Raw genomic sequence first — 27,895 nt, 5'->3', positions numbered from 1 at the left:
GGGCCCATTTCCAGCGGCATAGACCTGCGAACCCAAAACGCGCTTCCTCCTTGGGAGACTGAGCTGCAGCAGCACAGCTCACTCCGGGTTAGACAGGGGGCTGGAGACTGGGCAGTAACTTCGGTCTAGCTGCAAGAGGAGACTTTGGATTTAATATTATATGCTAAACATAGTGCTACATTTAATATACTGCTCCTGGCTCATGAGGAGAAACTGCATCCGCCACTAACTACAGTTTCTACGTAGTTTTAATGGAGAAAACTCTCCATTAAAAAAAAAAAGGTAAAAACCATTTTTAACACCCACCATTAATTAAGGTACAAACAAAATTGCTGCTTCCCAGGTTCTTTACCACTGCATCTTTCTTAGACTTGTATCCTAAAGGTTCATTTTTCCAAATGGCATAACTTTGGCAGAGGATGAGGTCAATGTACTCCCAGACTGCATACTGCCTGTCCCTCCTGCAGACTCGGAGGGATACGCAGGCGCTCAGCATCTCTGAAAGCTCGGCTTGCTCTACATCCAAAACAAATGTGCAGAGGATGAATATTACAATTACCAGAGAACTAAAACAAATCTGTCTGCATTCAAAGCAAAAATAAAACTGGGAAATTTCAAAATTTCCTGAGGTGCTCTTTTTGATCAATTAGAACTTTGGCTTCATTTCCATTTAGGCATTTATTTTACAGTACAATGCAAAATATAAACTACATTGTGAATCATATAAAAGCTTTTTTTTCCATACAGGAATGCTAGAACATTTCCATTGTTTTTTCTCCAATGCATTTTTTAGCAAGTATGATTTTACGAAGCAGTTAATCTTCAGCGGAGTTGTATTCTCTGACAGAAAAGGGGATTGCCTTTTTTTTTGTAGTAGAAATTACGTAGTCCTATAATTTTCACACTTTTAAGTTCTGTAGCTCTACTTGAATCTTCCCAGTTTTTTACAAAAAAATGCAAGTATGTCCTGTATCATAATTCCCAGTGGAAGTGTCTACTCATGTTAAACCATCTAACTTGGGCCCAGTCTAGGCTGAATGGTTAAGTTGTATGTTTTTCATGTACTTGGGTACTTATGCAAGTTCTGAAATAAAATAAATATTGCCGTTGATGAAAGAGAAAGCACAAATGAAATGACAGTCTAAAATCATCACCTGTGTGGAGATGTTGAGAAGGCAAATTTCGCTCATGTCTCACAGTAAAAGAACTGACGGCATGAAGAAGAGATCAGATGGTAGGTTTAAAATGGGGGGGGGGGGAAAGGAAGTTTTCCCACAGAAAGAATAATTAAACTGAACTGATTGTGAAAAGACACGGTGGAACCCAAGAGGGTACGTAAGTTGAAAATGGGTTGGATGAATTCATGGAGGACCATCAAACACTGGCCTGGCCGCAGGCGCTGGTCAGGAGCTCCCCAAGCCCCGGGCTGCGGGAGGCCGTGCCGGCGACAACTGATCATTCTCACATTCCTCCCCAGACCTTTGGTACTGGCTGCTGTTAGAGGGAGGACACTCACCCTCTTTGCAAAAACCCAGCCAAATCGCAGAGATGCCAAATTTTATAAACAGTGTAGATATACACTCCTAGCTCTATATACAGAAGTCTGGGAACCCATGCCGAACTCGAAGCAGCTGGGAATCCAGATATACATTCAGCTTGAAAAAGCTGGCTTCAGAAATCAGGAAATTAAAAGGTAAGTGTCTCACAACAGAGTTTTTTAGGCATCTTCCTCAAAAAGATACTGTGCTAGGTACTTCTTAATATGCATTTTTGTTAATAATCTGTTCAATCTAAACTATAAAACATGCTGTGCAACATGACTGAACGAATATTGCTGTGAGAAATATTTTCCCCTTGTTCGAGTAATTTAAATTTGTAAGCTAATGTAAGTTTTTGTATTAAATAATGTACTGTGTGCAATTTTCTTTCTTGTAAAGCACTTTGAAGCTTTCAAAGGGCACTCTAGGTTAATAAATAATATGGTATTCTTTGCCAGAACTGTAGGGCATTTCCCATAAGTTCTGAATCTTCTTTGCCAGAATTGCAACATGTTGCATGCCAAATCCTGCACACAAATGTTCAACATGTGGCAAATACATATTGGTAAAGACCAGAGTGGGGGAAGGGAAAGAAGTGGGAGGGCAGAGGAAAAAAAATTATGTCTGTGCATACATCTTAACAAAACAAAAACAAACAAAAAAAACCCCAAAACCCCACCCCCCACACCCAAAACAACCCATAACCCACACCTCCTTATTTTCCAAGACTAAACTCTCTGCTGCATGCAGCACAGGGTACCCAGAGCCGCATCCTTAGTTTTCCTTCAGTTATGGAAATCAGGCCTCCATTTCTGCAATAGCTGGAGATTCCTCAAACCCCGATGTTTGTAAGGGTCGAAACACCTGCAATCCTTGCTCCTCCAAGCACGTGCTAACGTACACAGAGAGGCTGTGAGCTTGGAGAAGGATGGTCAGGATTGCCACTATTTAACAGGCTGTGAAAATGAATCCTTTTCTTCAGGCAAAGTCGTGAATGCATTTCCTATGCCCTAGGCTACTGGGAATAAACCAAGACCAGAATTTAGGAAGAGCGAACACTCGCCTTTCTGCAGTCTCCCCCACGGACAACTGGGCTCCTGTTTCTGTAGCCTGGAAGAGGAGGAGCGGAAAGCGGTAAGACCCAGAAATGAAGTCAGTGCATTTGGCCGCATACCACATCAGTTAGATTACTGAAGGATACTAGGAGTTTAAAATGACTTTGGTTATAATTTTCTTGATTTAATCTCCTTATGAATTAAGCACAAACAAGTAATTTCAGCATTCCTCACTAGTTTGGACAGAACGTCTACAGTAATACAAAAATTATACCGTTTCCTGCCCTTCACTAAATTTTAAGAAAATGGTGACAAAAATTCTTAATCATCCAGCAACAACCAACTAGTTTGAAAGGTACTAAAACCGACTTAGACCTGATCAGGCCTTAAGCACCAGGATTTGCTACACGCTTAAAAAACAAACTGAGGTTAAAACTGAACTCCACATTCTGCAACACTAAATGAATGTTTTACTACATGGTTTCTTTTGAGGTGGCAAGAAATGACTGTAAAACCTTTGCTGTTGCCAGAATTACATTGCTTAGAGAAAAATATCCTGTGGGTTACCATTTGTTGCCATGATTTACAAAGATAAGGTCTATAATCGGTATCAGTTTCATGTTGAAGTTTTAAAGGAACAAAGCTTTCTGCAGAGTTTGCAGATTTCTGCATAAGCGTCTGTGTTGTTGCGAAGAGGGCTAAGTGATGCTCTCTCACAAGCTTTTCAAGAAAGTTAGCACATTTCTTCAGATTCTTCTCCTGCAAGTTAAGACTCTCCCCTCCATTGCTTCTGTCTATCCAATAAAAAGCTGATATGCTATCTAAAATCAAAAGGCAGAGCGAGGGGTGAGTGCAAAACAGGTTTTCTAAAGAGTAAAGAGTGAGGAGTAACTGAGTGCTACTATTGCAGTTCACAAGAAAAAGCTTTCCCAGGCATTGCTTTATCATCTCTTCCGTCCTTTGTGCCAATCTGTGCTCAAGAACGGTAACCAGACGAAGCATGTCAAAATGGTAGTCTGTATCAATGAACATGACTTCCACTTCCAGTCCTCCTCCCGATTTTGGAATGATGCAGCGGGCTATTAGGTGATAAAGCATTTCTGTTTTTCCTGTTCCTTCTGGACCATGGAATTCAATGACATCTCCTGTTCAAAAACAAACCAGCAAGCTGTCAGGTAAGAGAATTTATAGCTCAGTTTTCAGTGCAGTTTACTGAACCAATATTCACTATTCCACTAACTGGAAAATGCATGTTCTGAAGTTTGATATTCATAAAATTGTTTCAATCCTGATTAGCATCTGCCAAGAGAAATTCTAATTTTCAAGAATGGCTTCTGAGGCAAAGAAAATCAACGGGGAACAAAGGTTGAAAACTCCCCTGCCAACAGCATCTAGGACACCGACATCAATAGAAGGTCGGCAACTGGATTTCATCTATCATTACAGGTAGATGAAGGCTGGAAAGGAAGCTGCTACACAGAAGCGGCTAAGAAACCATCTAGTTACACTATGTGCACAAAATTAAGAAATAAAAAAGTAGAGGACAAGCCAAACAAAAAAAGAAAGTTGACATACTAGAGGTCCAAATCATGTTGGCACATCTACTTTTACAGCACAGACTGTCCTTCAGCATTTCATGTCTGCTGTATGCTTGCTCCAATATCTGCGCACATCACAAGTTACCAACAGGAATCTGTGACCGTGAAGAGAACACCAGTGTATTTATTTAGCACTTATATTCTTCCGTCGTGATCATAATATGAAACTGCTTCTTTTGACAAGGGGGGCTCTCAGATTCCTTCAACTCCAGGCAACGTCTCTGAAGCAAAGGATCTCTGTTCATAAATGGACTCAGCCTAACTGCCTGATCCACGTGGGTCAATAAAACACATAGCACATGAATTTCAAATGTTAATTAAAAAAAGCATTGCACTTTACTAGGAAACCAGTTCTTTTGTTGGATGTGAATGCAAGATACTCTAAAGTCTTTTCCAAAGTCATCTTATGTCAGAGCAAGACTCTAAAAAAAAGTTAATTTATTAGTTGCTCTTTATAAATTTCTAATTTAGGAAACTGGATCATTCATTTATGACATTTTGGATTTTAGGCAGAAGGGTAAAGACATGCCGTAAGGAGAATCGCACCGCTGTAATTGCAGGAAGGTGAGAGATTTCTATGGGCTTGGCAAGTGCAAATGGCATAACAGCTTTTCATAGGGAGGATGCAAGAGTAGAGAATTAATTGCAACTTTACTTAAACATGTTTGTGGCTGCCTGAGTTAACAGGGTTTTTCAAGTCATTAGTCAACTTCCAGAGGATCTCCTTGTTCATAAGTGCGTCTAATGTCAAGATGCAGCATGGGATGGGGGGCGGAAGGTGGTGGGGAAGAAACTAAGCTCTTACTTTACCCATTGCAAGCGCTGAAAGCAATTTACACCTGATATGACAATTCTATCCGTTTCAGTGACACTCGGACTGCCTGCCTCTCCATAATGAAATTCCCTGCTGCTCCACAACTGCAATTCCGTTCTTATGAATTTCTGATACTTTGACATTTATTAAAAAGCTTGATTGCCTCCCAAGCCCTTATGTATCTGTTCTGAATGGCTCTCCCCACTTTTGAGATGAAAGACGACTACGCTTCCTATGACACAAATCTTCATTTTCTCTTCCCATTCAGAGGCCGCAATGTCCAGCTCTGCCACTTGCAGCCAGCAGCTGCTCTGCTGTCACACAGACCGTGCCAGCGACATAGCCGCACGCTGTTAGGATAAGATACCAGCTTGGAAGAACTCCTTCTAAACGTGCCGGTAGGTCATTCCCTCATATTTCAAGTCTATTGAAATATTTTAGAATAATTGTGTAAGGCACCACTTGTTAAGGAATAAAGCGTATCTTCTGTCTGCCACTGGCTTCGGCACAAGACTTCTGCCACCCTGACTGCCATCTCTGAATCCAGACCGCTAGCTGAATTGGGCCAGTATGCAGTACAGATTGCTTCACCTGCCTCTACAGCAAAATATGACTTGTTTAAGAAAAAACAGCAACCCTGTATGGCCACTCAGAAGCAGCAGTAGGCAAATCTGAGTTACTGTTTGGTAATGATTCAAAAAAATTGAAATAAATGCTTGACTTTATCCATTTGAAGACGTTTTATCAGGACGTCTGTGTATTACCTCCTATAAAACTTTACATAAGGGAGCTGTAATGCACAGAATAATGTTGGATGAGCTTTTATTGGCAGAACTAACAAATTTATTTAAGCAAAAATTCTAAGCTGAATGAAAAAATCATTCTTAGGAGTTTTTGTGGTGGTGGTTTATAAATTTCAACAGCCAGACAGCTAAGCAGCCTTCAAAGCTTTTTCAGTATTGCCAAACAAGATACCCATCTGGGTTGTAGTTTGACCCAAACACTTAAGTTACTCTGAAAGGAGCAGCAGTTTGGACTGTGAGATAACCTCAAGAGAGCTGGGGATTTCTGTGCCTTCATGATTATCAAAGAGGCTGCCCACAAGAAGAACGAGTGCAAAACAGAAGCCATTTATAGCAACATCTGTAAATGTAGGGTTTTATTAAATTAGCAACCAGGCTGTTACAGTAAGATAAGAGGGGAAATTCATCCTTCTGGATCAGAGTGGACAAACCATGACACAGCAGAGGAGGAAGTGTGGCCAGCAATGTTTTCAAGAAGCCTTCGACACCCTCACAACAGGTCATGGAAGAAACACAGTGATCAGTACTAGTATCATCCATTAATGTCAAAATACTTCGAAAGGAGGATTAGTAAAGAGATACTGTTATGGGATGGAAAAAGTCTGAGAGGCAGAGCAGGAACAGACACTTTAACATGGAAGAAAGTTAACGGGAAATTTTCCTGTTAGAATTGGTGTTGTTGAATGTTAAAAATAGCAGTAGATGACTGTTCCATTAGCTTGGCAAAACGTGTAGAAGACAAACTAATGGAGTTAATAAAGACTTAAGACTGTGAAGATTTAACAGATCAAGATGGATGAGCAGAATGATTTCATATGAAATTCAGCACTGACAAATTCAAGCAGCATGTTTTAAGGAGTAACCCAACACATTGTTTGGCTCACGATAGCTTGCACTGGCCCACTACGGTCAGACTAAAGAGCACAATAGTCCACTGCTATGCAATGGCATACGGGATAAACTAAGAGATGTTGCATAAACTTATTTATGTAACACTAATATATGTTTAACTGAAACATTGTGGTCAGTCCCGGTCATCGATTCAGTGTTACCTTTTGAATGAGAAAAGCCTTAAGTTTTGTCTGTAATCGTTACGCTAGCAAACGTTGCTTAAAGTATTTTCTGACGCTGCAGTTACAAACAGGCTATTAGAACACTCAGCCATAGCTCTGCAGGTTGCACATCATCAGATACCTTGAGGTTACTGGACCAGTAATTTCCAATACTGTGCAGAAGCCATCACTAATATTTGTACCATTTATAAGTGAAGTAGAAAAGCCTAATATTTATTCCAGGTTAATGTTGGGTGTCATACTATTGCTGAACATCAGAGCTTTATACCGACACCCACACCTTCATACCAGTGGCACAGGAGGAATATGACTGGCAACACTGGAAGATTATTTAAAGCTCGTGTCACTTTTGCTCCATTCCAGACGACCTTAAATGGTATGTAATTAATATGCTTTTGTGTTCTTAAATATGCAAGTCCATCATAATTAGAAGCAGTGACTAGAATATCACAGCAGTGCCTATATTAGCTGTTCCTATTTTATAGTACTCTGACAGACGTGTTATGAACACTTAACTATGATGTTACCTTTGGATGGTTTAATGAAATTTCATATATATGTTTGTTTGTTTCAAATACCATCAGGAAAAAGAGTAATTTAGGTCTTTGCATCGCTTTAATCATAGCATTTTAGATTAAGAGCCGTTCAGTACGGACTTCATGCGCAATGTATTACAGTATTCCACAGTGACCTACTAGAAGTCAAGTTCATGACAAATGGAGAGGTAGGTCTTCAACCGGGATTTAAGACTGAATAATGAGAACGCACATCAAAATAACACATGGACTTACATAAATACTGCAGTATTAAAAGACAAAGCAAAAATGTAATAAAAGGTGAAGTCCATTTATGTATAAAAAGCTAAAGATCTGTGCTAATATGTTAAGCAACTTCACTAATGTCAGCCAAAAAGCATGACCAATACAGATAATAATTGATGCCATTTGTTAGAAGCAGAAGAAAAATAGAAGTGCTTCAGAAGCTGAGTGACCGTGTTGGCATAGAGAAATCAGTGGCGAATTTAGGTTTCCAGCCATCTCAGAACTGAGGTTCTGGAACAGTCTTCGCACAGATATGAACAACCTAACATAGCTTTAAGATCAAAGATGATAATTTGATGAATGGAATTATGTAGCGCTGTGGACTGTGACAGCAAGGGCAATTACTAAGCCCCAGAAAGGCTTCTTATAGTCTGTTCTACCAGAACATGGCCAGTTCAGTCTCAAACATTTGTTTCTTTTGTGTAAAGTTCATTAAAAAAATAGAATGAAAGATCAGCATTTTCTATTACTGCATTTTTTCAAATCAAAAATATCTCATCTTTTAAAAAAAATCATTAAGGCTTCAGGAGCCTTGTGAAGTATACACCAATTTCACTACCGGTTCTTGATTCTTCTTGTGGGTAACAAAGCAGTTCAGAATTGAGAGTACTTAAATAATCTTCTCTGCTCCATTTGCACTGGCTTACCAGTATTTCTCTGCCCTTTATCTTTGTTATATCATATTTGAAGCTTTCAGGGGCAGGAATCATATATTGCTAAACCCCTAATATATTCTCAAGTGCTGCAAAATATAACACAAATAGTCTCACAGTGACTGCATTTGTAGACTAAGCATCATCTCTCATCCAATTATCTTGATTCTTTTTATTGCTTTTTCTGCTATTTCTTCTGAACCTTCTATAATTTGTGGGAATTCGAATTGCAGACAAGTATGTCGATAACCGCTGCAGCCACGTACTTTTCACATGAAATCCATTCATTCATACATACATTCAACAACTGTAGTACCTTGCAGCATGATCCTTACAGTTTGCCATTCATACTCCTTTTTTACTATATATTTCTAGTTTTGTGTAATCAGAGTTGTCTCTTCCATTGTGATATCCATGAAATTTCACACAATCTGGAAAACCAATCTGGCTTCCTGAATAATCAAGGAATTACTAAGTGTGCAAATTTCTGTTTAGCTCAGTAATTTCTTTCATTAAAATATCCAATCTTGACCTTAAAAGCTCTTGCTAGAACAATCTACCTTAAACTTGTTGTACCGGCGTCACTGGGAGGTAGCCCAATTTCTCCAATTTGAAATTCTCATTTATTCACTGAAGGTCCGTATAAGCCATTTTGATCCTAACATCATCCACGAACTCATTCAGCTTCTTAGTTCATAACGGAATTGTTTCCAAAGTTCCATCTAAGTATAATCAGGATTTTTCAGGCCAAGACTGAATGGCTTGATGATTTGGCTTTGTTGAAAAATACTGGTTGCTCATGCCCTTTTTCCTAACTGACCCCGACCACTCCATGTCACTGAACTCTTTGCTATTTATTGAACCTTGAGTTCTTTGCAAATTCCTGCAATTATGACTTTGTGGGGGTTTTTTAGACCACTGATTAAAAAAAACATTAAATGACAGAATCTAGAACAAATGTCTGTAAAACTACTAGGAACAGACCAACGCGCTTGGTATTTACTCAGCTACACCTGTGTTTTGATATTATAAAGTCCATTTAATAATGTTTCGAATGGTGGTGACCTTGCATTATTTAATTTTATCTAGTTTGCATAAAACTACATCAACAATTAAAATTCTGAATCCGGGGAAAAAAGATCGACTTGTATGCTTATCTCTGTCATATTGCTCTGAGAATACTTTTACAGCAACATTTTTCCATAAATGGGATAAAGATACATTTTTACCATGAACAGGAGATCCGTCCTCGGCGAACAGATGAGGTTCAAGATCCTTCAGAGAACTTCTGCCCTCAAGTCGTGCAAGTAGCTTTTAAAGAAAAGACAGAAGAGACATGCTGTTAACTCAAAATAACGGACCTTGGGAATCAAATTTAAAGGAGAAATGGGAGTTTTCCATGACAGCCTTATCAAAAGATTAGTTTGATTTTAAAAATGTTTTCATAAAGACATATGGAAACCTATAGTCTGGACTACAGCAACAGCTGGTTCCATCCTTACAAACAATTAGCGGACAGATTCAATGACAATAAAGAGCAGATACACATTAGGGGAAATAAAGCTTCAAACAAAAAAAGAAAAAGAAAAAGCTGCAAAGGTAGGCTAGCAAGAGGGATCGCCTGGGGTGTGCAGCATGCTGCCATTTGACAGAACAAAGGGGAAGAAGATCATTTGTAATCATCATCACCTCCACAACAACCTACTGGTTAAGAGGTGAAACATTACCCATCATTAGTCTCCTGAGTCAGTCTCTCCGCACATTTTTAAATAAAACCATGTATGTTTCATCTGAAAAGTTATACAAGACTCTTCTGGACTACAATCCCATTATATCATAGTTACTTGTTCAAACATAGTATGGATTAAGAATGATCAAAAGTAATTAGCCACCAGTGGCTCTGCAAGAACCTTTCTAAAGCAAGCTTGAATTTGTAAAGCAAGTTCCTCCAAAGCCCCTTGTAAAGCAAGTCCATTGTGAAACAAATTAGTCCAAAGTTCATAGACAATTTCTTAAATTGACAGGTATTTGCATAGCAAGCAGACAGGTATTCACACAACTTGTGTTATTTATAGTTCTGGCATACATTCGTAAACCAAGAATGAACATTTCACCCAGTGGCAGCGCTGTTATTCCCTACGTGTATTGCTCAGAGCACTGCCAGAGCACGTACCCTGGTGCCAAATATTCCCTTCTCCAAGACACCCAGCTGTCACTTAAAGATTTAAACAAAAGAAATCCCGTTAAGTTTTATCCCATCCTCCTTAAAGCCAGTCACCAAACGAGCAGTAAGCACACACCTTTAAGCACACGCTGCCTTATCTTTCTTTCCTCCCTGCCACATCGATGAGCAATGTTTGCTCTGAATTGTCTTAAAAGTTGTTTAAACAGCGGTGTGTGTGTGTTTGCCTTTAATAGTAGAATAAAACTCCATTAAGTGGCCCTGAATTTACTTCAAATGGTCACGATGGGAATCTCAAGTGTGACATTTTCATTGACATTTTAACATTCCCTTCCATTAACAAAATGTCAACGTGTTTGCCTTTGTTTGCCTGTTCACACGTATTCAGGAGAGTTTTCTGACACGTCCGCTGAAGGGCCATAAAAACACTTGACTCGACCTTGCTCTGGATCCACGGACCCTCCCATTATGTTTCACACATTCGTGCAGCGCAGGAAGCACTCACGTGGTGAACTCTTGAATATTTTGGGAACCAGTAGGGTTCTGTGACCCGGACAAAGCAAAAATCCACATGGACATAAGTACACAAGAATACAGGAACGTATCTCAGGGCACGTAAACCAGGAGCTTGCAACCACCAAGAGGGCCATCGCAGACCCTACACGTGCAGCCCTGCTGCGCAAGCGGCCGCCTTGCCGTGGCCCTGGCCCCCGGCGAGGAGAGGCTGCGGCCGCCGCGGAGAAGGGCCGGGAATCTCTCGCCCCCTCATCTGGCTGTAGAAGTTGAGAGAAACAGGAAAACCACTGCCTGCTGCTGCTTTCTGATGCTCTTCATTTCTCAGCAAAGGAAGCAATGCTCCGGCACTCAGCGATCACAGGGGCTCGATTATGGGCACTGCTGGGGCTGGGAGTCACAACTATTGCCGGTCTCAACACATTTCTGCAGCCGCCTGTTCCCAAATTTATTTGTACATTAATGAATACAGCCGCTGCAGTTTATTTCTTCTGGAAACAATGAGCCCCTGTCTCTTCTCAGACTATCACCTCTTTTAGCTTACTGCTAGGGCTTTGGAAATACACCGTAGATTGATGGCTATCGTTTAAGTAGGAATCTGAGGTTATTTAAATGACAAGTTTATATATTCATTTTAAATAACTACAGGTGCTTACTCTGAGCACTGCTCATGTAGGTAATTTATGATAATTCACTGATGATAGCGCACCTGTGTTTTTATCAAACTTGTATTTACTTCCGAGTTCTGAAGCAGAATCTCCAAAGGCACTTGCCTCATTAGTGTCACGCTGGGAGCAACGGGGTTCCTGGCAGAAACAGCCAACAATCTTCCTTCGCATCTAACAAAGGTTTGTCCACACTACAGCAGATGTGACGGAAGCAACGCTGAGATGAGACAGTAGACAGGCATCCCTCACCTCTGCCGACATTAAAGATGGGGACAACGTGGGTTTTTCCAAACTGGCAAAAGCCACCCTGGCTCTGTTCCAGGGGAGGCATTTCCATTTTGCCTTCTCACATTTTCTTCTGTAAAATGAGGAGGGGGAGGGAATTCTACAGCATTTAAAGGGTGATCTGGATGGTGGATATCAGGCCTCCCAAGCTTCGTCGTGGACAGTGTCCAGAACACAGCAGCAGAGCACCACTGAAGAGACCCTTTGAGTGGGAAGAGCTTGGGAAAAAACCCACCAAAACGATTTCAGGTCACATATTAGAGACTTCAGATTCTATAATTTAACTGTAGATGCTCGTTTCTTCTTTCATAATGCTCTTTTTATCTTCTTTTACACAAAAAAACCCACCTTTTAGCAACCTGCTAGTGGTCGTCTTCACTCTTAGGTGTTCTTCGAAAGTGTAATTATACCAGCTAGAAACTGCACATATGTGCAGTTACATGTAGAAAACGAGCTATACGGCAAGTTAGGCAACAGTTGGATTAAGTTTCATTAATGACAAGGTGACGGGACTCAAATATTTCAACTCTTTTATAATTTATCAATTTCATCTTTTAAATAAAGAAATATGCATATAGACAGTCCCACTGAGTAATACATTGTATGCTTATACTATATTGGTTTCAACAAAGCTATGCATAAATGTAGGCACACATGTAGGTCTTGTCAGGAATGAGATATTACTTCATTAAAATGTTAAAGAAATTTAAATTAAATACTCCAGCTCTGTTAGAGGCTGTGAGCTAACCTACAGGCTATTTACAAATACAAACCTATCTCGAGTACGAGACAAAATTTAATTTTCAACCACCATAACCACTCTGACTGAGCTTTTGTAAGCTTCGGGCATGAAGACATATGCAAGCAATTTATCATTTATTTTACTGTGATATACCAAAGGTGTTTTGCAAGAAGTTCTAATTTGTTCTATTAATTATATTCAATAATAAGAGTACAAGACTGCGGTCTCAGTATAACCCTCCCTAAAACCTGATCTTACGCATGAGGCTATTTGAGGAAGTACTGTTTTAAATTAAGTATTTTCTGTTTCAGGGGCTTTTACCATTTTTTTCTGGACAACGTACTTACACGTTAACCTTTCTTAACCCATCGTTTATCAATTCCTCCCCCGTTCAGGTTTGGTTATCCCTTCCACCACAGGCAGTTGCTGCCACGTGCGTTCCCTCTTGGCACCGCTCCTGCGGGCGCACAAACGAACGTACCCACCTGGACACAGAGCACGACGCACGGCCCTGATCTGTGTGTATTTGCCGACAGCGGACAGCTGTTACTATTTCCTTTTTTTTAAGTGTCAAAAGGGCTTCGGAACTCAAGTCCCAGTGAAAAAAGATGGAGCTTTAACAGGAAATAAATAGTATCACACGTTTCTATGCTTTTATGTGCGCTACTCAGCGTATTCTGATACAGTAACGTGCAAATCTCCAAATAATTAAGTTGCTGGTTGCAAGCAGAAGTCACTGACGGATAAACCATCTAGCAGAGGAAAAAAAAAAACCCAACCAACAAAACCCCAAAACTCAAACCCCTTTTATCCGAAGAACAGAAAAGCAATTCCACCTTCCATACTGTTTATTTAAACCAAACCTTCCTCACAGCTCTTCTTCCCTACCGCATCCACTCCAACGTTTGGGAGGGAGAGCGCGAAAAAAATATTTACAAAGGAATTACTGAAACACCTGAATAAAAACCTCCCCCCGCGCTGCCAGGAAGCGCCACGGCGGGCGTTCAACCCGAGGCCCAGGGCGGCAGCGGGGGACACAACGGCAGGACAGAGACCCCCGCTGCCCTTGTCCCGGCTGGAGCCGCCCGCCGAAACCCCTCCAGCAAAACCGAGGCGTTTCACGGGCCACGGAGGACCCCGGGGCGCCTGCGGCCGCCCCTAGGCCTGCGGCGCGCAGCCGGGGGTGGCCTCACGGGGGAGGAGGCGGCGGCAGGAGGAAGGACGGCGGAGGCGGGAGGGCGCGGCGCCCTCCCTCCTCCCCTCGCAAACCGCTTCCCTCGGGAGGCTCCGCGGTGGCCGGGCGCTCCCCCTTCCCCGGGCTGCGGCCTGGCCTCACCCGCCCCGCCCGCCGCGGCTGAGGGGAGCCCGGGGAAGGGGCGAGGGCAGCGCCTCACCTGAGTGCCCGACTCCGCCCTCCGGAACGCGTCAGCCATGGCGCGGCTGGGGGAGGCGCCGCAGCGGCTCCCGCTCCCGGCCGGCAGCGGTTACGGGGCCGGCGGCTCTGCGCATGCGTGGCTCGGCCCCTCGGGGAGGGTGGGGTGGAGCCCCCGTGCGTCTTCGTCGAGGGTTCGAGTCCCGCCGGCCCAGCGCCGCTTGCGATTCCCGAGGGACCGGTCACTGCAGGTTAGGCGGGTGTTTATTTATTTCTAAAGTCTGTCTTTTTATAGGTTGGTGGTTTTTTTTCCGCTCCTGATGAAATGGGGGCAGGTGGCTGGCTTGACGTGACTCACGGGATGCTCATCCGTGACACTGGGGTTGACGTGACTCAAGGGATGCTCATCCGTGCAGCCGCGATTAAACTCTTGACGCCTGCAAAATTACTCTTTGCAAAAGCCAGCTATCAATTACGGCTTAGATTAAAAGCGGTCTAGAATATCTTACATACATGCATTGAATGAACCGGGCTCGTGTGGCGCGCGATGCTCCGGGGCAGGAGCCGCCTGCCCGGCGAGTCCTCGTGCAGCCCACGGCCGGCGGCAGGACCTGCTCCTCCTGAGGACCACGGCCCATCCGCTGTGGTTGTGCAACCTGAGGTGGCGAGAGAGACGAGCACCGGAGAACGTGGAGAACCTGTTTGTGTTTTCCATAGGCTAAATGCAAAAACAGTAGGATAAGAATAGCAACTCCCCGTATCTGCATATCGAAGAGCAGTAATGAGATCATCCCTTTGCGTTTAGCGAGGTTATTGGCGATACTGCACGTCCCTACAGTTAGTAGGAGAAACTGGTGGTGGTGTTCTTTGTTTCTTCAAAGAAATCATTTTTGGTCTATATAAAAAGAGTTTCTCCTAGCTTGGTCCTGAATATGCCACAAATCAGAAAAATCTAACCCCAGATGCAAGGCGGTGGCTTTGTTTACTCTTTCAACCCTCTTTCAGCCCAAAATACGCTGCTCTCTGTGGTCAGAACACCCTGTGGTTGCCACCTGACCCAAACTCGAGGTTTTAGATGGCTGCCACCTGCCTCCACAAGGTCAGTCAGATTCAACCCAACTCAAACCAGTACTTTTAGTGTCAGGTTCTAATACTGCACACTAAAGCACAGAAAGGGGATGGTCCCTTTGGACAGCTCTGGCAGCCTTTCTTCTCCTCTGTGTATGGATACACATGCAAAATTATCAAGAGCATGGAAGGTGGTTAGTTCTCCAGTGGGACAGATCTGGATGGCTGTGGGGCAACAAATTGCACAAAAATGCAACTACAAAACTATTGGTTTCATTTTATTGAAGGAAGTTTCTGCCTCGCATTTTGGAGGAAGCCAACATCAGGGACAGACAACCTTAAGAGCTGCGTGTCTGACTGTTGTTATAGTACCTTAGGGGTCTGGGCCACGTTCCCTGGAAGAGTTCAAAAGACTTAATGAGAAGTGATTGCCCTCGAAGCTGACTGATGATTGAACCTAACCCAAGAGTAGAGTGCGACTCACTGTGACTTATGACAAAGACACTACTCACTGCATCAACCACAGGATTTTGTTGTTTGTTTTAATTATAGGCTCTTCGTTGCTGTTCTCCTCTAATTAAAGCCACTGCACTAATTTTTAAAAAGGCATTGCTACTTGAATTCGGAGACATAAAATATACAGCACACATAAATGCCAGCTGACTGAAACCCACTCCTACCTCATCACTTACCACTGCCTGTATCCCAGTAGGGTCCTATGGGAGCTCTTCTACTGCATGGGTGAACACGGTCTTGGTATTACAATCTAATGCAAGTATCACAGTTCAATGGAGATCAAGCAACAAAGATTCAAGAGAGAGAGGGTAAAAACACTGAATTCACCTGAGCAGTAAAAAAAAAAGCATATTTAATTGCTTGACATATTTAGTAGGTAACAGAGATGTCTAAATCAAATACACTGGTCGCCTTGACAGGCAGATTGCCGTAACCACCTCTCCTATGCTTCCTTCGCGTTCAATTGTTCCATACAGTGTGGCTGGCATTATGAAGATAGAAAATTGATACTTACTTTGACAGCCCTCTGCCTTAATAAAGACTCACATTGTGCTTTTTTCATTTATTTGTCAGTACTATCATTTCTCTTCTTTGCAGATCAAAAGCTAGATTTTGGCAGTGATGCACACTTCAAACTTTAACTCCAAACCAGCCTTATGTAGATCTTTGTCTATCTAAACCCCTGCCCTCTGCACTTCAGCAGTCAGCATCGCATTCCTTCATATTGCTCTGCAGTGTTTCTGAGCGATAGTGCGTGATCCAAGAGTACAGGATCCTACCCGCTCCTTACTCTTCCTTCCTAAACAGCAGAAACCTCCTTAATGCAGAATCCTCCTTAATGCAGTATAGCTATAAGTAGCTCATAGTATCCAGGGACTCTGTGCCCCAGCACTCCTGTTTCTACAGGCAGAAAATTAGTCTTCCTTTGTTTGGCGTGCGGGGAGCCTGAGGGTGCCCCCTGAGCCACAGGCACTGCTCGTGTAGCAATTCAGCAGCAAGAGCAGTGACTTTTCTAATAGCAGAAAGATCAGACTCTAGGGGTATGCATCTCTGTCTTTATGAAACGTGTGTGTTGTGGAGAAAATTCCTCTTTCCCAACCTTCATTTTGAGCATCTTCCACACTGAGATGCTGTGTTTTCCACTGTACGTGTTTAAGACGTTCATCGTAGGGAGAGAAAATGACAGTGCAAGAGAGGAAGGTATTTTAAGTGGAGTTGCAGCTCTGAGCAAAATTATTTTTTATTATTTTTGGGGGGGTATTTGCTCATTCGTATGTTCATCATTGCTAATTTCAGCGCACAGAAGGAAACTGGGCTGGGTTCTGGGGAAGGAAGCACTAGCCCAGGTGCCCTGGGGCTGTAGAGAACCGAGTCTACTGTTCATATAAACATTTATTTTTTTTTAAAAAAAAGCAAAGTCCTAACTTTAAATTGCCAGTTGGTCTACAATACAGAGCCAGTCTAAAGAATTAACACGCTATCCTGGAACAAGGCTTGAGGTAAGAGCTTAAACAAAAGGGAAAAGCATGAAGAAAACCAATGTGGTGACAAGAAATTCAGATTGTGTGAAGATGTTTGCAAAAAATACATCAAAGTTTTATATTTAATTAAGTAATAGCTAAATTAGAAACTGGAATGTAAATGTTTCCTCCTTTAAGCATTTTTTTTCAGCCGCTGAGATTTTGTTCCAACACAAGCTTCATCATTTTGAGCATACTGTCACTTAATGTTCCCTCACAAGATTTGTGTGGGTGACATTCCAGCACAAACCAGCTCCAAACAGATCTTCTAGGTTGAAAACAGTTTGTCTCTGTTCATAGAGTTGAATTAAACTTTTTCAGTAAAGTCAGCTGTTGTTTTTCTAATTAACCTCTAGACTCTTAAATACCTTCACTCCAAATGTGACAAACTGACTATCCGAAAAACCATTACACAGAAGAATCACTCCAAGAAACAAAATAGAAAGGTCTCATTTTCCAGTTCTGTCTTATCTACTCCTTTGTGTAGTAGTGCTCAAAACCCAAAAGGTTTACCAGCTGAAGACCATCTCAAAGCTGTAAGTAGACTTCAGCAAGGAATAATAATAATAATAACAATAATAATAACAATAACAATAACAATAATAATAATAATAATAATAATAATAATAGTAGTAGTAGTAGTAGTAGTAGTAGTAGTAGTAGTAGTAGTAGTAGTAAAAATTAAGACTTAAGGTTGATGTTGAGTCTGCATGTGGCAAAGCAAACGATGAACTGCCCATCGGATTATCTGCAACCTCTCTGTTGTGTGACTCCTCTAGTTTCATGCGGCTGATTACGGCCCCACTGTTCCAAGTTTCTCTCAGTGAGTGAAGTGATCTGTCACTGGGTTTTATTAGATTTTCTTAGAGCAGATGGCTGAGTCTTCTTACCAGGAGAGCTGCCACTTTCTTTAGATGCATCTCAGTATTATGGTAGTCTAATTTATCTGTTTACTTGAGAAATAAGTAACTTAAATTACAAGGGTGGTGTAATTTCACTGACCTTAGAGGAAGTGATAGATTTGCTGTGTAACCTGGAAAAAAAAAAAAAGACAAAAGAATTTAGTCCATTGGTAGATGGACTGCTAGCCATGAAAAAACCAGCCCAGGTCATGACTAAATTCTGGCATCTGTGATAGAGTCTCATAGCTGGTTGCTGGATATTCTGCTTTATGTTTCAGCTTGCAGAGTTACATCAGGAATAAACTTGCTCTGTGCAGCCATTCACCTATATTTATGTCTAGCTTTCTTATTTCTGCAGGTTGCCTTTTATCGGCTTGTATTCCTGAGCTGGAATTACTCCTTGTTTGTTTGTACCAGGTTGTTCTTTTCCTGCTGCTTCTTCCATCCTGTCTGAATAATTCTGCACCAGCTCATTGCAAAGCTGCCAGATACTCCTTACTCGGACGTTAATCACACAGATAAGGACTGGTTTTGTACTGGTCACCTGGCCAGGGGTATTTTCTTGCTTGTCTTTGGGCCGCAGTTTAAGGTCGGCGATACATAAATAAATAAAGGCTTACAGAGAAGAGCACACAATTTGTAAAGACACCTTCATAGCCAGTGGTGACTACAGATGAAGTTTCATTTTGAGTATTTGAGCTTTGACCTGCAGCCCACGGAGGGAGAGGTCTCGTGTTTGACCTTGTGAACCTCTATCGCTGCTAGTACCTCACTGACAGGAATAATGCAAATTTTGCCCCAGTAAAACATGCTTGTGAAAATGTTCTCCACCTTCTACAGGGCTGTTCAATGAAGTATGAATGATCTTTCTAAATTCTACTCTTGCGAGTTCCCCTTTGCTTGAATGTTGATGTCTTTACAAGCCCCAGATTTTACAAACATGACAAAAAAGCCATGCAGGCGGTGTAACCTTGCTGAAAAATTAACCCAAATCCTAGGCCTGTCAATAGGAACGAATCAGGGTTTTAATTCAGTAGCTATGTATGCCACCCTGGGTACGCTGATGAAAGGCACATCCAGGTAGCTGGCACCGGCACCGAGTCTAAGCTAACTGGTGTTCCCTGGTAAAAGCAAACCAGAATTTGCCCCCATGGTACAGAGAACTAATGGTACAGTTCAAGCGTGCATTTCTAACCATGAGATAAAGCCCAAGAAGAATAACTGTATAATCCAGGCCATTTCCCTTTTTTCTTTTCTTTTCTTTTTTTTTTTTAAACTGAATAGGGAATCCCCATTTTACCCTTTTTACACAGATTTAGCATTAAAGTTTCTGTTTTCTGTAATCCCTACGGACCTCCTGTCAGCGTGAAATATACATCTATTTCTTTTCTTTTTGATCTTAACACTTGTAAGTAATAAATAATTGATTGCCAAAGGAATTCTGGGAATATATTCAGCCTTAAATTGAGCACTAAACTATTTGCAAATGTGCTTAGGCACTAGCCCAAAAGATACATCAAAAGAATGTCAATTGGATATTGGGAAGTGAAGTGCCATCGTATGTTAGAATTAGGAAGCATAAAATATAAGTAGAGAGATAACAGCTGTCAGATCTGCTACCGGTAGTAATAGAAAAAGGTATGTTTTTATAGAAGGCTATAAACTTTTGTTCAAGCTAGATCACACTTTGACCTCAGTAATGACACTCCAGACTCTAGCCAGGGAATGCCTCGGTTTTGACCATTGTCTTGAAACTGGGGCTTGACAGTGCACTCACCCAGGAGATATCTACAACTTAGTCTGAATGGCCCGTGAAATAAATCTGTTGGAAAGAACTGGGGTATATTTACTGCAGTGACTGGCCATCTTTGGTACTGAGGACAGATTTACTATGGAAGTCTTGTTTCACCATGGCTATAAGCCCCAACATAAGGTTGGTCAGTAAAGCTATAGTTGGTGCTGCTGTGGCCAGACTGTTTGTAGGGTCTGGACTAACCTGAATACACCTACACTGCGGCGCTTGCAACACAGTCATACCCCAATATCGGGATGTCTGTGAATAAATTTAGGTGCTGTATGATGTTGGCCTTGCCACTGCAACTAAAGCTCAAGTACGCTCTTCGTGGGGCACATCCTCTTGGAATCCATTCCCAAACATGCAAATGACAAGAAGGTAAAGACAAGGAAGAGTGAAGATGGATTTATTTACCAATGGTAAATCATGCTTGACCAACCTGGGTGCTTTTTCTGGTGAAATAGCTGGCTAAGAAGATGAAGGGAGAGTGAAGGATGCAATAGATCTTGTCTTCCACAGTTTTTGACACCATAGCATTCTTATCTGGAAGCTGAGGAAGTATAGGTTAAATGAATAGACTGTTAGATCAGTTGAAAACTGCCTGGGACCACGAGGTTTGAAGAACAATGATCTATGGCCTGACGCCCAGTTGGTGGCTGGTTAGTAGTTGTGTACCACAGGGTTGATACTGGGGCTGATATTGTTCAGCATTTTCATTGTAATCAGTGAGAATGCCCCTTCAGAAAACTTACGCGTGATGCTAAATTAGAGGAAACTATTAGGACACGGAACAATAGAGCTTCAGTCTAAAGGGATCTTGAAACACTTGTGGACTGGACCTTAAGAGATTCGGTAAGGTGTGTGAAGCTTGGTACCTGGAGCAGAATAACCTCATGCAGCAACACAGACTGGGAACTTACAGTGAGAACTGGAAACTGAGGGCAAATTTGAGGGCAAGGGCCACAGTTTGCACCTTGGGAAATTCGAACTGGACATTAGCAAAATTTCTTCAGTAGGAGGATAGTACAGCACTGGAATACATTATTTGGAAGAGTTGTGGAATCTCGATCCTTGCAGGTTTTCAATACTCAACCAAATAAAGCCATGGCTGATTTGATTTAGAGTAGGTGATAGCCTGGCTTTGAGTGGAAGGTAGGTTCAGATGGCCTTCAGGAGCTTATCCAGTTTCTCTGATTCTGTAATCTTTGTTTCCACACAGCAGCTAGAAGAGTCACAAGTGAGTTTGCTTGTGACCTCCCCAGATCTGTTAGGTTTTTCTTGCTTAGAAGTTTCTTGCATCTGTGCAAACTGGAAATCTGTAACCACGGGTGTAGATCAGAGATGGCTTTGCACTGGCTTTGTCAGAAGCCGTTCTGTCTTCCGGTACTATGGAAAGCTATATCATCCATGATGTATGTTACATCAGCCACAGAGATTCTCTTGTGTAAGGCAACTTGCAGTAACTCTTATGAAGTTGCACATGTGGAGTGTTGCAAAGAGAGCATGCTCCATCCACGTTCATCCGGCATACTCATGGTTTTTCTGTTATGATGATGGAAGATGGTCATGGTAGCAACACAGAATAGAGTCAGTCAAGAGTTTTCTGATCAGTAGTTTTCCTATCAGAGAATACAGACTGGTAGAAAACAAAAAGTTCTTGCAGACTCTCTTTTGATGGAATGAAAATGGGTTGGATGGATTTCTCATCTTCAAAACTTCCGGGGGAGGTTTTTTGAAAGCTGTTGAGACATCATTGGTTAGCAATTTAAATGTGAAAACTGTCTTGTGAAACAATTTTTCTGATAGATCTTAAAGGTAATTATACTATTTGAATGAAAAAGGGCCATAGTTGAAATGAAACATTTAAAAAAATGTTCATGTTGGCTCACTGGTGGATTAGAGTACAAGACTTTGCTCTTTCGATTTTGAAATTCTGAAACTCCCCTAGGATGGGAAACCTCTTCCTACTGTTGTAAAAGAAAATAGCCATCTGAGGTTATGTTATGTTAGGGGAGCACAAAATAGCCTTGTTGTGGCTTGGGAGCATCATCCTGTATTTTCATTTCCTATATTCCATGCATCCTGACACTAGTGCAAAAAGTCACTTTGCGATAAGTAGCATTTCTCTAATTATTAAATGTATTCGCTTTGCTTGTGTTCATACCTGTTTCAATGCTTGATTTTCTGCAAATGTTCTGACAACAAGCTGCTGATGGGAATGTTCACTGAAGCACCAAATTTATAAGTGAACATTCAAGTATATCTGCAGAGAATGAATTCAAAATATATATATAAACTACAATTTTTTCATCAACTGTATGAACTGTGCACTCACATCAGCAGTGATGGCCTGAATTTTCTGATGATGCATGTTTATAACAAACTTACTGAGGGGCAGTTTACAGAAAGAGACTTCTTACAGAAAAGTCTGAAAAAAAGGTTAGAACTGAGATTTGGAAATGGTAGTTTCTGGAGAAAATAGTATATGAGAACATTCTTTCTCTGCAAATGCGGCTCTCTGACATACTTTCTCAGATTACATAGAACTTGAAAATATGGTCACCTCTTCCACTGCTGTAATCTTTGATAAGCAGTGCAGTAGTGAATAGCAATGTGTTGAAACATTAACTGTGAAAATTAAGCACTTCACTAAAACAAATCTCGTAATTTAAGATTTTTCAATGTGCAGGCTAAGGTTGCAATTGCCTGATTGCTTTAAAACAACATCAGTTCAAGCTGCTCCTGCAAGACATGATGCCTCTCTGGGCTGCACGTTCTTGCTGCCTCCTTTGGGCTGTGCTGGTGGTTGTGCGCTGAACCAGCTCAGCCCTGCGACCCAGCTGGGAGCTGATGGAGGTGAGAGGAAGGAGTCTGCCTTTGGTTTCGGTGGTCAGTTCCCTCATGTGGAGATGGCAACGTGAAGCCAGAAGTGAGAGAGGGCAGGGTGTCTTATGCTGGCAGCCCGTATTTAGGTTGGCCAAGAGTGACTACAGAGCCAGTTGCAGGGAGACCTCAAAGCACCGGTTAATCTCAAAGGTTAATTTCTCCTCTGTGAAATTCACAGTCTCAAAAACAAAGCCTGAAATTCTGGAGCACGAAATGAAGCATCCAGAAGAAAACACCCTGTTGCTAGGCCACCCGGAGGTGATCCAAAATGTTCTGATGCCTGACCCAACACAGGGCAGTTTCTACCCTTTAGTTTGTGAGGGAATTGAGATAAATCTGTAGGCTAAAATAATTTCTGTATAAATCCTCTGACGGCAGCAGAGTTTCAACAGGAGTGATTTCACCCAAGGTAGCAACTTCAGCAAGAAATGTGTTACATTGCTTCCCAAAGACCTGCACGCAAGCCCTAGCTTGGATTTATTAAATGGATGGTTAATAACAAAGAAGATGATCTAAGACAACACGGAAAGTTGGGGAGTAGTAACAGACTTGTGGGAGATGCACAGGCCATGACCATGGATTACTGGACACCTCTCCATGTCCACGTGGCATTTCAGAAGGTACCTGTAATATTAAAAATGACTACAAGGGTCCTATGCATCAAAAGCAGGGTTTCTGACACACGGCAGCCATCAACAAAGGTCCCTGGATTTCCGAGACACCATTGCAGTTTCCAGCAAATCTTTCTCTTGCTGCTGGCATCCCAAAGCTGATTTGTGTCTATGTTAACTGGAAGATCTGCTTCTTAGGAAGAGATGCAGTTGGAGGACGAGAGCGAAACATGGAAGTGTCTGCAAAATACCTGCATCATTTAAGTGGAACCACTGGTTTGAGTGGCATTAAGGGTGCTGAGAACAGAGCACTAGGAAAGGACAGGACTGGTTTGCAAGAGAGGGGAAATTGGGGCTGATATGGTTAGGAGTCTGAGATTAACACCACAGCTTCTAATTGAACAAAACAGCCACTAAAACTGGTGCATTTTTTTCTGAGTTTAAGAATAATATGGATCATTTAGAGAGTGACAGAGTTATGGGGACCCAGAAAAGCTCTTCTCACCCCATAATCTCAAGTCTTCAGCTGACTGCCATGTTTGCCTACCCTTCTAAAGTGAACCTAATAGTTCCTTCAAAAATAGCTTTGAATAAAATAGCCAGACTCTTTCTCTCCATTTCCCTTTCCCTCTTACCACTGGCAAACAAAGCCCTGACAGACAAGAGCCTTCACTAGTTCAATCCCCAACCCCAAAATGAACTTAAAATGTAGCATGGAGCTAAAAAAAAATTGCATAATCTGGGTGATTTTACCCATTATTATAGCCTGAAGGCTGTCTGAGCAAGTCTTCTCCACCTTCTCAAGAAATGAGGTGTCTCTGAGGAATTCAACACAGCTAGATAGATGAGGAGTCTCAGGAGCAGTGAAAGGGGACACAAAAAAGGCCAGCTTGCCTTCCTCGCAAGCAACTCTGCTAATGTTTTAGCGCAGACATAAATTAGGGGCCTGGAGAAAGAAGGGGAAAGAGTCCTGATATGTTTGAGCAAATGTGGAAATATCTTTTGGAGGTAGAATTCTAACTTCATCTGCATCTTCAATATTGTCCTTTTTCTCTTGGGATCCTGTCTTGGAAAAAATATTGCATTTCACAATCCAAGGTAATTAGCCAACAACTGTGATTTAAATCATTAATTACAAACATCTCTGCTTACGTATGACTACGCATTGACTTTTGTATGGCTAGATGAGCTCCTGTTCCACTGCTTTCTTGTATCGTTTCATCACCTTTTATGATCAGTCTCTTTCGTCCTTATGGCATGTTGGCTTGCTGTGCTTTGCCTGTAGGGTATTTCAAGCCAGGTAGCAGCCGTGTGCTCCTCTCTTCACAGGCAGTTCTTTGACTTGTGTCCTTTCCCACCGGCATGCTCAGTCCTCAGGGGCAGCAGTGGCTTGGCGCAGAAAACAACGGCTGACCGATTATTGTAACGCTATCTTCACAGGGGCAGCCAGGTGTTGACCACAGCAAGAGAAAGAAATGTTGATTTTCTTTTTCTCAGGGTCATCCACTCCCTTTCAGTTAAACAAGAGGTGAACCAGGGCCAGCCAGTGCTGAGATGTCTGCTGACGTTCTCCAGCTGTGCATTTATCATCTGCTTCTATTCTTTATTTCGCCTCTCCCACTTTTGCAGGATGAAAGTAATGACAATGTGGGATTCTAAATATATCCGAGCCGCTTGCAGGTTCTGTGATTGCGCTGTAGGCTGTGTGAAATCTGCAGGCAACAGTACGCCCGCTTGCAGTGTTGCTTTAGGTGAGAATCTGTTTAGTGCCCTAAGACAAAGTTAGAGACATACAGAGGCCCAAAGGCTAACACACTGAAGGAGATGTTGGCAGTGCTTACCTGAAAGCCTCTGTCTGTTAGCAGGTAATGTCCCCGCTGGACAATGAGTGCATTCAGTGGCAGATCTCCGTTACCATGAATTAGACACTCACTAGCACACGAAGATTCATCGAGTGAAGCATTTCAGGGAGAGAGCACATCCATCCTCACAAGGGCACCCTAGGAGTACTTGATCCCAGCGAGGCAGTTATTTTTTTAGGCTGCGGGCCTCAGACCTGCTGAAGCAGTCCCTTCTGCTCCCTCACCTCCTCCTACTTCCAGCCACTCCTTCCCACTCTCTTACTCCTCCTTCTGCTATGCTGGCACAAGCATTTGGGCATGTGGCGAAGTGCAAAGGGAGAGCTAATCTGGCTGAAAAAACCCTGGCTGAAAAAGAAGGGGTGGGGGGGTTAGGCAGCTCAGCTCCCTGCTCTGATTTATTTGCAGCAACCTAGGAGGCACAAGGAGGAATGATGTAGGAGCAGGGACTCCTTAAGCAGACAGAGCTGCTGAAACTAATGCTCATCAGGCTATGATAGGATTTCCTTTTTGTGATGACTTCATCCTGCCACCTGCAAGGAGACAAGGCAGCCCTGGTAGCCTTTGCTTGGAGAGGATGGGGAAGAAATTACCTGCTCACAAGTGCTGGACTCCAAACTGGGCGTCGAAGGGGAATTGAAAAGAAACTGTCAAGTGATGGTTAAGATCTTTTACATTCTCGTTTGTTTGGCATAGAGTTCAGTTTAAAATAAGAGTTTTTAACTAGTGAAGCTCTGTGTGGTTTGAACCTCACTATCTCCAAACAGAGGAACTGCCACTTAGTTCAAACCACTGATAAGAGAAACCAGTGGACCATTAGAGAACCACCTACCGAAAGGGAAATGTCTCCTTGGTTTGTATCAAGGCATACCTCATCTGTACTCAGAAACTTCATGGTTTATGTAATTTGTAAAATATCTTTCTATACTTTTTTATTGTGGTGTTAAATATTATCATGATGTTTATGTGCATATATACAGATATACCCTCCCCTCTTTTATTTTTCAATCCTGCTTACCTCTTGGCCTGAAGAGAGAACTGGAGGCTGTAGAGAGCGTTTTCCATGAGTCAGTTTGGAAGTTACTCTGGGGATCTGAGGGCGCACAAGTGCTTTAGAAACGCAACTGAGGACTCAAATATACCCAGTAGCTTCAGGCACTGGGTTAAAGTGAAATAATGCTTCAAAACTAAGTCCTGGCCATCAGGCAGTGATTCCAAGCAGCTGACCCAAGTCCTGCAGGTCTCCACATAGTAAGTGAAGACAGAAAGCTCAGAGGGCATGTCAGCGTGCCTGAGGCAATACCTCTCCTTCTGTAATGTGTCTAATGAACCTATGGGATGATGAAGCCTGTGGGCTGAGGAAGAAGCTCTTGGGCTAGCCGATGGGAAGCGATGGATGAAGATGTGTCTGAGACCAGGTGCCTGACTTGGGACTGCCTTGGGGGTGTCTTTCTCCCTTACAGATCAAGAATACTGAGCTCTAGGAAGGTAGGTCATGATAGGTGGACTCTTAAATGGAAAAATAAAAGCAGTCCCTCAGTGAGAACCGGATTCCTGCCTTCTGGAGATGTTCATCAGTAAGGAGTAAAATTCATGCTTACTTTCTCCCTGGCCCACTGAAAGTTGTCGTCTTTGCAGCTCGGTGTGCCAGCTGCAGTAGGAGACGCATGGGAGTGGGACTGAGCACTTTATGTTCTGATGGCTGGAAGATCTTGCTGAGAAGTGGGAGCTGTAGAAAAGAGGAGTCTGGGTCCTCAACATCTTAGGAGTATGCTGCAGACACTGAGTTATGATACAAAAGGCCACCACCATCTTCTCCACCTGTGTTCTGCAGTGAACTCCCATGTACGACTCACTTGGATATACTAAGATAAACTTTTTTTTTTTCTCCAGGGAGTTTTGCAGGAAGCACAAAAGCTTCACAGCAATTTTGAGGCAGCGTCTACGGACTCCGCAAGTTTCTTCTTTTTCAGACCTCAGGTAAGTTTGTATTCCAAACTGATGACAACAGTTGATATATACACACACATACACATATAGATGTATACATTTAGTTCCTCTGGGAGCTATTTGGTACTGCAGTAAGTGGTCAGAATCACTATCTCAGAGTGAGTTCCCCCAAACTGGCTGATTTGCTGGTGGTATAGGTGGGGAGGATCTGGCCTTCTGGCTATTAAATCAGGCAGGCCTTTTTTTTTTTTTTTTTTAAACTGAATTGTGTTAGAGCAGTAGGATATGGAACAAACCCCTTGTGTTACACTTCTTTTCTCGTTGCAGCAGGAATGGCTGGAGGCAGGGGTGTGGCGTACAGAGATAAGCCATGACTTTGTCACTACAAAGTAAGTAAGGGTTTACAAAGTGATGATGCAGTGGCTGTGTTCCTGCAGTGTGCTGGGCAGGCCGTGACTGCTGGATAATCTTTAAACTATTGCCTCACTCTCTGTAACTCCGAGCTCCTGAATTACATTAGAATCCCATATTTCATCCATAAAGCTGTCAAGTAGATACATTTTTCAAACAGTAAGGAACATTTTTCTTTCCTATTTTTTTCATGCCAATTCCATACCTTTCCTGAGGGAACCAGAGTGCCTGGCTAAGTGGAAAAGTAAGAGTGGGTCTGC

At 42.3% G+C, this 27,895-nt stretch overlaps 2 protein-coding genes and 1 long non-coding RNA gene across 17 annotated transcripts in view; 2 read left to right on the top strand and 1 right to left on the bottom strand.

The window, feature by feature from the left end:
• Positions 1–12,587, top strand: part of LOC148057684 (uncharacterized) — a 53,473-nt gene extending 40,886 nt beyond the window's left edge. For 10 of the 15 annotated variants that reach the window (XR_015698593.1, XR_015698603.1, XR_015698594.1 and 7 more), the window contains 4 exons: positions 2–2,672; positions 5,274–5,403; positions 7,104–7,257; positions 9,594–12,587. The gene's annotated coding sequence lies outside the window, so the exon portion shown is untranslated. Of the gene's footprint in view, position 1; positions 2,673–4,700; positions 4,756–5,273; positions 5,404–7,103; positions 7,258–9,593 lie in introns of all 15 variants that reach the window. The other 5 variants (XR_015698598.1, XR_015698595.1, XR_015698591.1 and 2 more) reach the window with 5 other exon arrangements.
• XRCC2 (X-ray repair cross complementing 2) lies at positions 2,664–14,320 on the bottom strand. The gene is made up of 3 exons (XM_087730415.1): positions 14,140–14,320; positions 9,585–9,666; positions 2,664–3,738 (listed from the first exon to the last, which is right to left on the bottom strand). The coding sequence occupies exons 1-3, from the start codon at positions 14,176–14,178 to the stop codon at positions 3,023–3,025; spliced, it is 837 nt and encodes a 278-aa protein (XP_087586541.1). The 5' UTR covers positions 14,179–14,320; the 3' UTR covers positions 2,664–3,022.
• Positions 14,243–27,590, top strand: LOC148057683 (uncharacterized). Its single transcript, XR_015698606.1, has 3 exons — positions 14,243–14,368; positions 27,168–27,254; positions 27,552–27,590. It is a non-coding gene; the product is annotated as an uncharacterized LOC148057683 (long non-coding RNA).
• Positions 27,591–27,895: the final 305 nt, after the last annotated feature.

This window comes from Nipponia nippon, unplaced genomic scaffold (genome assembly GCF_047370975.1).
Source record: "Nipponia nippon isolate SJK-2023a ecotype South Korea unplaced genomic scaffold, ASM4737097v1 scaffold_1, whole genome shotgun sequence".
NCBI classification, from domain to species: Eukaryota; Metazoa; Chordata; class Aves; order Pelecaniformes; family Threskiornithidae; genus Nipponia; species Nipponia nippon.
The sequence above is the reverse complement of the archived record's forward strand: the minus strand, read 5'-3'. Positions and strand labels throughout refer to the sequence as shown.